Below are 12,963 nucleotides of genomic sequence, written 5' to 3'. Positions count from 1 at the left end.
CAGATTAAAGTGCATTAACCGATATTCCATCGTTCGGGAAAGAGACACCGGTAATGAAAGGAAAACAAAGCAACCGGGTAAAAATCAATTTTTCCCGGAGTTTCATTAAGCGAATCTGAAAGATTCAGGAGGTCTTTTAATTACGTCGTGAGCCAGAATTTAAGAGTTTCCAGGCTATCCGGCCTGGCAGCCTCCATTATTAACCACGTTCTCTGAAACGTTTTGTTTTCGTGCTACACCATGACTCGACTCTCCATCGAATTTTCAGTCCCTCTTTTCACAAAACTCATCGACCAATCGGTTTCAATTTCTTCTTCATTGACGACGAAGGAACGTAAAACGTTCACGAATATTTCCAGAGAGATTTTCAAGGACAAAAGATACTTGGCAGTGTGACTAATTTAAACTAAGCCGCAAAAATAGTTTGTGGAACGAGCGGCACGATATTAAATAGAGCAATTAAAAATGATGACACGAAACGAAACACTTGTGGAAGTTGTCAGAAAAAATGGGAAGCGACGTTTGAGGAAATTGGTACAAGATATTCTTAATAACTTTTGGTCGATCTAAAAAATTGTGGAAATAATCTAAAGTGATAAGTAATCTGTGCAAAATAATCTAAAGATTAAGAAAGTAAGTAATAATAATAATAAACAGAACAAGAGAGATGTAGTCTTCAAGAAAATAATTAAAAATTGAGCTACAAAGTGTAATTTGTTAAATGATTTCGCTACCTCGACGTATACATACAATATACACCAGTTAAAACAATTTTCTAACTAAGTTTCTTTTTTTTTTAACTATCTACATAAAAATATGAATTTGCATAAATATCCGCGATCTAGGAATCGAATTTACTTCATTTTTCTTCATTTTTTGCAGAAATTAAAAATTTGAAGAACAGCGTTTGCTCGTCGAATTATCATTTTCTCAAAAATTATTTACTTTATCGTCTTATTAATGTTTAACCTTCTTATTTTTTAAGTATAATAATTTAATTACGCCTTCGATTTACCCGTTAACAACGAAGAAGACTTGTGAATCACCATAGACCAATCTTCAAGTAGCAAAAGATACAAAAATCATTTTATCAATTGTCATGCTATCGATTTTTCATCAAGAATGAAGAAAACTTGTAAATCATAATCGACCAAAGTCCAAGTACAATAAAAAGATAATGTCACTTCCGTCGATTTCTATGGCGTGAATCAACCCATCCATGAAGATATCTCCGATGGAACTTTCTTTACGACGATGATCTTCGCTGGAAATATTATTTTTCTGCGAGTATTCTCCTCGAGATCGTTCCACGTGGCGATACAGGTCGACTCGTGTAAGTTCTAGGAAGCTGGCACTTTATTCACAATGCTGCTACCCTTATTCCTACGAAAGTTCGCCCTCCACGAACGAAGTTTCCGCCTTCACGTGCAAAGGTAAACGGCGAATTTTCGCGGAAGATCAATAAAACCGCGCGAGTAGAACTGCATCCATTCGAAACTTTCCATTTCTTACGCTGTCCGTGCTTTTAATCAAGATGCATTTACGAGAACGGATTATTAGATAATCGTGTCGGAAGTTTTACTTCGTTCAATGGTAAGACGAGGAAACGACGCTGTTGTAGGGTTTGAAAATATTTCCAGAGAGTTCGAAAATATTTGGAGGAGCCTGTGGACCTTCAAAGAATTAGGTAACAAAATTTAATGACGCATTTAATATAGAAATTCGCTATTCTCTGTTCGTTTTAACTTTATAATTACGTAGAGTAGCTGACGAATGTATTGGAACATATTTTTATAGAGAGCTTTTATGCATATTTTATTTATGTCATACAAAACTCCTTCAAACTTCGTTCTAATTGCAATGAAACGCGATAATCGTAATAATAATCATAACGATAATCATAACGATATATTTAAAAACGTTTACATTCATGGAAGTTACAAGACATTTTGTAAATGCTGAAAGAATATTTCGACGATCAGTTGTCGATATACGTAATATTTAATGCAATCTTTAGCATGAAAATATTTGCTTACAACTAGAGTTGTAAACACATCTTGGAACTCGCTGTGTTCTCGCGAAAAAGGAGCTTGTGAAATTAAGTCATCCGTTTATTCTTTCGATATTCAACATTAATATTCGTATATTCATAAGTAAGCATATATCTACAATATTTCTCAAATTCCATTTTCTGTACTTAATTAACACACATATCTTATCATTATCATTGTATCATATTATATCATTATATTCATTACAATTACTATTCCTCACGTTACAACAACAATAAGAGTAAACCATAATTTGTATCATAATTTCATGTCGTCGTAAGCAAAGAAAACTCCACTTACAGGCGACTAATATATAAAACGTTACGTATGATAATTGGTCGTTTGTACCAGTTTCTTTCGTTTAACTTGGAAGCCACCTTATCAAATCTGCAGCAACTGCACTGGCAGGGTATCAAAGGGATTACAATTCAAAAACAATCGATTCTGTGGCCAAAGGAGCTCGTGTGGAACTCGGGATTCCAATCAATCTTGGTAGTCGTCTTAGGCGGCTTTAGCAAGTGGTTCCTGTAACCGACAGGACCGTAACACGATCTCAATCCCCCTTTGCAAGACGTGGAACCCCTTGCCACCGACATAGGGCTGGATTGGGAAGGATATATCCTGTTAATTACGCAATCTCGGCTTTGCCTATGACGTTAAACGTCCTGGCCAGAACGTCTGTTTCCTGACAGCTCGAACTTCCCATCTAGACGAATGTAGATATCTCTATATCGTTCAACTCGACGATTCTCTAATCGTTCTTCTGATAAAGACAGAAATACTCAAATATAATATTCAAATATAATATTTATTCGATGAATAAATCTTGCTTTCTGTTGTTCTAAAAGTACACAGTTATATCGTTATATTATATTATTGTATTTCCAAATTAATTTTCATTCCATTCCAATTTTTCCCAATTGGAATTTTTTTTTCAAGACTATAAATCATCAAGGATCGATAGTGTGAAAACTCGAGTAAAAAGAGATTAAAATTGAAGATACATGAAGAATAATTGTACAGTGATATTGGTTACAACGTGTAGGATATGTTAATAAATAATTAAGATACGTTAATAATTAAGAAGAAATTGTTAAATTCGGGATAGATAATGGTACAGGAAAATATTGAATACATATATAGAAGGATAGCAAGGTGTATAAATATAAATCTATAAAATTTCTGTGAAGAATTGAACAATGCTTGTAGAAAACACTGTATTATTAATTTTTTTCCTAAATTTACACTACATTAATGCATAAGTTTTCTTTTCCTCTTGAAAAATTTTTTGGCACAGTGTTTTTTTTCTTTTTTTCTTTTTAATAAGCATTCCAATCATAAATCGGTTATTTTGACACGTCGTTTAATATTCCCCGCATAATAAACTCAATTTTTCGAAAGTTCAATTATATCCACGTTAACCTGGTATCATCACTCTCTCGAAATTAATCAGGAAATTTTGAAATTTGTTAAACTACAAATTGAATCCTCAGGGCAAGAGGTTGCAGACGAAGAAGAAATCGAAGAAAAAAGAGAAAAAAGAATCGAAGAGAAACGTGGATAATGTTTATCAGGGCGCATTGGACCGTGAGTTTTTCGCTGCTCCCCATAAATCAACCCCTTAATGTTCGTCCCTTTGTGATCTTCGACGACGTTCTCAACTTTCTTCTCACTGGGAGAAATGTTAGTCCAACAAACTTTCTGCTTTCTTCCTTCTCTCTTTTTTACACTCTGATATAGATTTTTATTTGTCCGAGGGAAGAAAAGTCGCCCCTGGATAACTAACTACTATTTCATTTCATACCCTTGGAGTCAACAATGTCTACGATACAGAGATGTAATTGTATCGAACGATACTTCACGATTTTTCAACTAGTTTTGAAATGAGATATTAAAGAAATATTAAAGTATCCTACAATACTGTAATAGTATAATAATGATTGGACTGCGAACTTTTATACAAGTTCATATCATTGAAGACATGATTAAACGAGTAAAACTTCGGTAGAATATTGTTCTATCTACTTACCAAATAATATTAAATAATTACTAAATAATAGAATATTTCATATTTTTGGAACCAATAACATTTAGGAGATATAGTTGTTCCAAATGATAAATAATAGAATATTAAATATTATTAATAACGTCTGAATATTAAAACATTCTATAACATCAATAATGACAGCTAACATAATGAAGCATTTGAAACGTGAACATTAAATTATTCTATGATACTGCAATAAATCATATATAATGTTAATAAAATTATTCTATAATATTAACAATAATAACTGGAATAATATAATATTTTAAACTTGAATCGAGACGGGGAATTTCCAAAGAAGAATGTTGAAAGTTCAGCTTGAGAATCTCAACTCGATAGAAAGAAAATATACTTACGGCTTTAGAAACATTTTGTTCTTCGCAAATTCCTATTCCAAACAGCTTTCCCTTCAATCTGATTACCGTGATCGATTGATCTACCACATTCGAACTTTGCATATTCAAATACATCAAATCATTTATGAAGACGTTACCATATTGATATCCCACGCTAGTAACTAAACAGAAATCTTGTTTACTATCAGAAAATCCTATTCCAGAATAATCTAGCATTTCGTTTAAAAAATAATTTGTTCCCCTCTTATTGAATATTCAAATATCCAAAATTTAGCTTAATTAAATTCATAAGAAAATCCTCTAGATAAATTCAAGTATTCTATTTGCTTTACTTGTATAAAAAGTACAATCAGTCAATTCTTCGCTGTCATCACCTATTCCAGTTTCACTTCAATTAGGAATAGTCTGCTTTCATATTCAAACATTTTACTAGTCGTAAATGTTTTGTTTAGCTTAATCAAATTTATAAGAAAATCCTCTAAATAAATACAAGTACTGTATTTGCTCTATTTTTTGCAAGAAATACGGTCATGCAAGTCTTCACTTTCGACTAAGCTTACAATTCCAGTTTTCGTTCAATTGCAAGTAGCTACTTAGTATAAAGTTAAGTAGATAAGGTCAGGCGCTGATCAGACGTCGAGTCACGAGGAAACAAACTTGCGCGATTTCGTTCAAAGACACACGGCGTTTATGTTAACGTTCCAGCAATTCGTTGGAATGATTTCGCCACGATTTCGAGGTGTTTCAGGTTTGTCCTCGCTGCAGGCAGCAAGCTGGCGAATTTCCACGCAGCACGGCGCCGAAAACTTTTCGAAAATTGAGGAATACTCGGGCGGAACACACCTCTCCCGTTAGTCTTTCGAAAATCCAGCAAACTTTCATCTCCAGGGAGGATCATTGAGATCTCGCGACGCCTTGCAAATAATAACTTCCGGTAGAACGAACCTCTACTACTAATCTACCCTTTAGATCCATCCCATCGAGTTTCGTCCATCGATACCGTACAGTTAACAATTTTTCCAAAATATTTGATATTGAATATTCGATATAGATAATATTCTACGGTATGTTACATGGATAATATTTTTAATTAAATTCTTCGTTCTTTCCTCTTGACGTTCTGGAAATTGAAATATCATATAGTAAAACGTTGAAGTTCCAATATCGTAACAAAGCATACATTTTCATGGTTTTATCGAATTCTTTTACCTGAACCTCTTGAGGTATATTGACGTATACGGGCGTATGATTAGTTTTTCTTCAATTTCAGAATAATTTTAAAAGACATTAATCATTGTGAATAAATATTCCAAGATGTATAGAATATTTTCACGAGTATAAATCTTTCGATATTCAGTGCGTACACTGTCGATTACGAGCATTACAATACGCTATGATATTTGGTATATATCGTACGGTTTTCTCGGATTTTATTTTCTAATTATTTTAAACGCATCATGCGCGGTTTACAATGTAAAATGCTAAATAAAATACAATTTATTCTAATTCGTCAGCAAGTGCGTGCGACTAGTAGATGTTCTAGTACTCGTGACAAGCAGTGTGCATAAATTATTTTCCTCGGAAAGGTACAAAATAGTGATATGGTGTTCTGTTGTTGTTTTAATAAATTCATTCTTTCGAATGTTAATTAAATACCAGAAAGTACCAGTGAAAATAATAAATTTGTCATTGTTCACGTATAGAAATGTTTTTTATCCAAAAATCGAAAAATGTTGATGTTACTCTAAAAATAATACACACACACACACATACATACAGCTGAAGTGTCGAATTTTTCTTCGTCTTTTCTAAAACTTGAAAAGTCATTGTCGTGTCAGAATAAAATGTCAAACAGCAGCTGAAAGTAACTTCTGATCAAAACTTTAGATGGACGATATATTATTTCGTAGATGGAAAGAAATAGGAGCAGCGAGATATCAAGTCCCTCATTAACCATTAATGTACACGTTATAAAAGTGGGTAATACAGTTCTAGTTTGGAATCAGAAGTCAAAGGAAAAATATCAAATTCAAATTCGTAAAACGCTTAAAAGAACTTTATTTCCATCTGCCTCTTTTTGCAAAATGGCGTATCGTTTAAATCTTTTCCACGCAAATATTATATTATGTACGATATTGGAAAAATCAGAAATCTTTGTAAAATTATTTTACAATCTTTTAGGTTCCCCTTTTAAAAACTGTAATGTTTTATGAATTAACAAATTTATTAAATTAAATGAGAAAATTTCTCCCCTTTTAAATATTCTCCAATTAGTTCACTAAACCTTACCATAGAGTGTTTGAATCTCTTGACAATGAAATCTCAACAAAGTTTAACTAAATCTATCAATTATATCTCGAATAAATATTTCTTCTAACTATAAATTATAGCCCCTGTCAAGTTTTACTTCCTCCCAGAGTCTCGAACGTTAACAAAATTAAATTTACCGATAAAACGAACGATAAAAAATCCAGAATTCCTCACCAACTCTAAATTACAATTTCTGTCAATCTTTATTCCTCTCCGAAGTTCCCTTAAAGATAAAACTTTTCCTTTATGTTTCCCAGCGCTCTGGTTCCTCTTGCCCCTTACACCATGGGAACCATAGTAATTTTGGGTTAAATTGTTTAATTTTTGAAACTTCTATTCAATTTCGTTCTATTGAAAATCAAAATCAAAAAAATGTTAGATACAAAATACAATCAGGTATTTTAAACTTAACTAATTCAACAACGATTATGATACTCGTTATAATCTAACAATACTTTCGCTTTTTATGGTGAAAATTACATTTTTACGTAATTTCACGCGGATTCCATTTCCTTTTCACAGAAAGAAAATGCTAATTTCTTGCAGGCAACGATGATCGTCTAAAAGGACGATATATTAAAAAAGGATCTGAAAGATCGTAAGGATTGTACGCAGCAGCGCACGAAACATTTGAAAGGTGCAGTTTCCACAGGAATGTCGAACATTTGGATGGAATGCATTCTAACGCGTCGTTTACATAATCAGCAAGCACTGGCAGAAAGCAAACGATGTTTCTTCTTCGAATGGACACGTTCTCGTGCAAGTATCCCTTAGAAAATACTTTTATATACATCGCGTGATCATGCAGCTGCGTCTAGCTATGTTTTTAAAATAGTTATACCATAAATAAAAAGAAAGGTCATAAGGTAGAATTAAATGGTTTATAATGAAGAATATGTTGGTAGTATTAGTAGCGTGACATAGTTCTCAGTAATGCTACTGTAAATTTTATATTATATTCTTTATATCACATTGCTCATATGTATGTAATAACTTGTCATATACACAATATATACGTTACTATTAAATAATGTACACATTTAAAGGAGTTACACGTGTAATGTGGCAAAGGTTATAAGTAACACATACTACTAAGCTATAAAATTAAACGTAACGTAAATTATTGCATATTTTCTGAATTTCATTGAATGAATCAATACGTCGAAGAGAATTTTACAGTCACTTACCCTCGATTATTATCGCATCCAATCCTTCTTCTTCTTCGCCATCTTCACAAATACATATACGAGGGACTAGAAAAGTTTCGTTCATGTTCACATCATCGATGGAAATAACCATCGAATAAATAAACAAATAAATTTTCTAAACAATACGAAAGATTCGGAAATAGCGAGAAATGACCAAGGATAATTATAAAAATCAGCTTAATTAAACAGAGAAACTATACTCCGGACGTTTGTCCTTGTTATACACTTTACCTATCTCTTTCTGTTGCCGCCCGTATCGTCTATCTTTGTCAAACACAATCAATGTCTCTTTCTATTGACGCTCATGCAGCCCATTCTCCTGGAACATAGCTGTCGCCATCTATTTCTATGGCCCTCTGCATTGTCTATCCTTATTGAGCACTATCCCCCTCTCTTTCTACTGTCATCCGTGCAGCCAATTCTCACAGAACACTGCCCTACCTATTTGTATGACCGCTCGCATCGTCTATCCTTGTCGCACACAGTCTCTGTCTCTTTCTAGCGCCCATTGAATAATTCTTCCTTGCTGTATAATACCGCCGTCTTTGTCCAATCCTATGAACATACGTGTATATCCCTGTCCTTGTTGCACACTCATGCCTTCGTCGTCCCACTTGCAGCTAGCGTCTGTCCTTGTCACACACTGATGCTATCCTTGTCTACGAACGTCTATTGTGTCGCCATCTACTATCCGTTGCACCAACTTAGGATTTCGACATCTCCCGCCAGATGGCGAAAAACATACTGGTATATACCTGTCCTTGTCGCACACTGGTGCTCTCCTTGTCTACGAACAATCCATGTGCTGTCATCTATTATCGGGTATACCAAGTTGCAGTTCCTACCGCTCTTGTTAGATGACAGCACGTAGATCATCCTTAGACAAGGAGAGCACCAGTGTGCGACAAGGACAGGTATATACCAGTATGTTTTTCGCCATCTGGTGGGAGATGTCGAAACCCTAAGTTGGTGCAACGGATAGTAGATGGCGACACAATAGACGTTCGTAGACAAGGATAGCATCAGTGTGTGACAAGGACAGACGCTAGCTGCAAGTGGGACGACGAAGGCATGAGTGTGCAACAAGGACAGGGATATAATATACACGTACGTACACAGCATTGAACAAAGACGACGGTAATAAACAGCATGAATGGATTATTCAATGGGCGCTAGAAAGAGACAGAGACTGTGTGCGACAAAGATTGAGGATGCGAGCAGCTATACAAACAGGTAGGGCAGTGTTCTATGAGAATTGGCTGCAGAAATGACAACAGAAAGAGAGGGAGATTGGATACGATAACAGTCGAGGGTAAATGACGAGACAGTAAAATTCTCTTTGACGTATTGTATTATTCAATGAAATTCAGAAAATACGCAGTGATTTACATTATGTTTATTTTTATAGTGTAGTAGTATGTGTTATTTGTAAGCTATGCTGTATTGGATGTATAACTCCTTTAAATGTGTATATTATTGTATAATAACGTATATATTGTGTATATAATAAGTTGTTACATACAGATATGCAATATGATATAAAGAATATAATATAATATTTACATTTCTTTTACTGAGAACTATGTCACGCTTGAAAGTAGTGTTTGCGGGTTGAAGAAATTTTTAGTCCTATCAGCAGTCGTCCTATAATTATTCTCTGTGATGCTCTGGGATGTACTGACTTTCCAATATTTTACCTGTTACAAACAGAAATGCCGGTTATACAACAAGAATGGTATAAAATATTAATAGTGTAAGATAATGCGAAGAATAATTACAGTTACTAATATATTTTAATTATTACAAAAATAATAACAATAGTGTAATATCGAAAAATAAGGATAGAAATTTTTTTCGATTACTTACAATTTATTAATATTAAACTGAATATACAGATATAAATTGGACAGAGAACGATATTTATTTAACGGAAACTAAATGCAATACTCGTATCTATATCAAATAACTTTACAGTTATTTGATCACTCTCGTCACAACGAATCTAACACACACACTCTCTCTCTCTAACAACTCTATCAATTCTCAGGACTCTACTCTTCGACGACTCGAAACCTCTAACGACTCTACTCTTCGACAACTCGAAACCTCTAACGACTCTACTCTTCAACGACTCAATTAGCTCTGACTCTCGCAACACACTCGCTTTTCGACTCGCATACTCTGACCTCTCGGTCATCCGCCCTTGAAACACGAAACCGTCCTTCTGCTCTAACGTTGTTTCTTGTTTTTCTCATATCTCTGTAAGAACTAGGTGACTTTAGTCACATAGGCGCTCTTAAATGTAAACGAACCACAGAAGGACGACGTACACGGTTTTTTCTATTTTCAATCGATCTCCAATTCAAATCTATTCTACGATATTACAATAGTAATAATAAAAATAAAAGTTTCATAATATTAAATATATATAATTTCATATTTGGTTAATTTATATTCATTATTATTATATTGCCATAGATTCGAAATCGCCGCCGGATAAAATAATGTTCAGATGTGAATTGTACCATTTCTACCAAGCAACAGCTATAGTTATTTTGTGATTGTTGAATTTGCGGTTGAAAAACTTGGTGAAAATTGGGTACGTGGTTATACGATGGTCGTCGAAGAAAAAAGTAGTGATTCGTTTAAGAAAAATCAAATAAACGATGACACGACACCGACGGAGCAGAAGACGTATTCGATGGAAAGTATCCTTTCCAAAAAGCTTTTTATTCACAAAAGTAGTTCTGTCAACGCCATATGTTATTTCCTAACCTATATTTGTCATTTCCTGTCTTTTTTACTTGCGAATATATGTCATTGTTACGAATTACATTAAAATAATAACTTTCATAAATTTACAAATAAAAAGCTGTAAAAGTTATCTTTTTTCCATATACAGATTGTCTTTATTTATGTTTATTATATTATTGATTTCTTTTTGACATATTTGTGTTAATGAAGCATGATGTAGCAATTACTACATTTATATATCATCCGTGAATTATATGTTGTTACTTAATGATTGAATAGTTCTAAAAATAATAAAAGAAGCACAGCAACAACATGGGTTGAGGCATGGTGACTATCAACGATACCGTGGATATTGCTCAAGAAGGCTGAGACGCCTTAGAAAAGTTCTAAAAGTCCCACAAGGAGACAAGCGTCACTTTAAGAGAAGAGACATAACAGCTATGATGGTTACAGATGATAAATTTTTACAAGTTCCCCTAATGATGGCTGAACGTGCTTGGAGTTATGCTATGCAATTGCGTCAAGAGTCTAATACAGAGCCAAGAAAGAAGTTTCACCTGATATCAAGACTGAGGAAAGCTGCTACATATTCTTTACAGTTGCAAGAACTGATAGAGGTAACTTAAATTTTCCTATGTTAAAACAGATTGATTTCTCAATGGTAAATATACTTTTCAGAGTGTCAATTGCGATGCAAGGACAAAATTAGAAGCTCAAGCATATGTAGCATGGATACATGGGTCCCTACACTTTGAATTGCAACTATGGAAGAAAGCAATGGAGAATCTGAAAAAGGCTCAGGTGGTATATGGGAAGTTGGCATCTGCACTACCAGAATCTGAGCAAGTAATGTACAATGCTCGCGTCGAGGAGCTTGCTCCCAGTCTTAGATACTGTGCCTATAACATAGGAGATACCACTGCTATAGATGATTTAATGCAAATGAGAGGACAACTAAGTGGCGAGTTGTTAGCTAGTTTAGATTCATTGATAGCTCAAACTCGAGAGAAACAAATAAACGCCGAAGAAGTGACCTGGCGGGGCCAGTCCTGCGGTGTAGTTCCACCAAGAGCAGCTGGTCTTCTAATCGCCGATTCTAGACTAAACCAGACATTGGAGAAAGCAGCTACGAATCAAGCTAAGATTGATTTACTGGAAGCGCACTTGATAGATTGCAAAGATGCTATTTCAGCTGTAAGAGACTTATTCAAAAATGAGCTAAAAAATAAGGACAATGACAAGCTATCTCCTCCACAGCATTTAATTACATATTTGCAATACATCAGACTGTCTCGTACACTAGAAAGAAACTTAGCATTGATCAATGCAGCAGCAGAATCTGCTAAAACAAAACCACAAGATATCGTGCGGTTATATGAGGCAGCACTTCACAATCTTGTTGAAATATCACAGCTACAGGATGATGAAGAGTTTGTGCGCGAGCAAGAAGCTAAAACAAAGGGATACAGAGCTTTTAAATGTTATTACATGGCACAATCACTAGCAAATCTTCACAGATGGAGAGAAGCCATGACCCTGTATCAAAGATCTACACAACATGCAAAAGATGCGCTAGAATATGGTAAAATACTTCCGGAATCATTGAAAGAAGCTCTTGAAAAGCTAGAAATTTCTATAGAAGGTGCCAAGTATACAGCACATGCACATAGCGTTCTAGAAGATGGACAAGAAGAGGAATCTGGTGTTAATAAATATACAAAAACAAAGAAACCGCTGCATGAACGTTTACACGAGTACAGAGAAGATAGTGCGCTTCTTACAAAACAACCTAATGTTTACAAATTGCCACCATCTATGCAACCTATCTCCTGCAAACCACTGTTCTTTGATTTAGCCTTCAATATGGTTGAATTCCCTGATCTGAGTGAGAAACTTGGTAACCAAACTAAAAAAGGAGGTCAAGCTGGTCTTACAGGATTTGTTAAAGGCCTTTGGGGTTGGGGTAACAAATAAAACAGGGGAAACATTCAAGAAACATTCAATTTTGGATATTATCGCACATAGTACGATAATGTATTTTTACCATATTCAATCGGCTTGACAAAAACCGAGTTTTCTCTTATAACAACAGCAATATTGAATAACGAAAATAAAAAAGATATTATTAATATGTGCTTGATTTTTTATTAATGTTTAATTCCTTTATTCTAATCATTTGTTCATTATTTGAACAATTTTATATTCTTTTAAAATATTTTTCATTTAATTGAACAGGA

General features: G+C 34.2%; 1 protein-coding gene across 1 annotated transcript; it reads left to right on the top strand.

The window, feature by feature from the left end:
• Positions 1 to 10,476: 10,476 nt before the first annotated feature.
• LOC117242773 (signal recognition particle subunit SRP68) lies at positions 10,477 to 12,783 on the top strand. Its single transcript, XM_033509700.1, has 3 exons — positions 10,477 to 10,680; positions 11,006 to 11,343; positions 11,405 to 12,783. The coding sequence occupies exons 1-3, from the start codon at positions 10,587 to 10,589 to the stop codon at positions 12,698 to 12,700; spliced, it is 1,728 nt and encodes a 575-aa protein (XP_033365591.1). The 5' UTR covers positions 10,477 to 10,586; the 3' UTR covers positions 12,701 to 12,783.
• Positions 12,784 to 12,963: the final 180 nt, after the last annotated feature.

The sequence above is a fragment of the Bombus vosnesenskii genome, unplaced genomic scaffold, assembly GCF_011952255.1.
Source record: "Bombus vosnesenskii isolate JDL3184/JDL3185 unplaced genomic scaffold, Bvos_JDL3184-5_v1.1 scf7180000013265, whole genome shotgun sequence".
NCBI classification, from domain to species: domain Eukaryota; kingdom Metazoa; phylum Arthropoda; class Insecta; order Hymenoptera; family Apidae; genus Bombus; species Bombus vosnesenskii.
Note: the sequence above shows the minus strand (reverse complement) of the source record. Positions and strands in the feature narration are given on the sequence as shown.

Coding starts and splice junctions, on each gene's coding strand:
- LOC117242773 (XM_033509700.1), top strand. CDS start 10,587: ATGGTCGTCGAAGAAAAAAGTAGTGATTCGTTTAAGAAAAATCAAATA. Junction 10,681..11,005: donor GAAGACGTATTCGATGGAAA/GTATCCTTTCCA, acceptor ATGATTGAATAG/TTCTAAAAATAATAAAAGAA. Junction 11,344..11,404: donor AGTTGCAAGAACTGATAGAG/GTAACTTAAATT, acceptor TATACTTTTCAG/AGTGTCAATTGCGATGCAAG.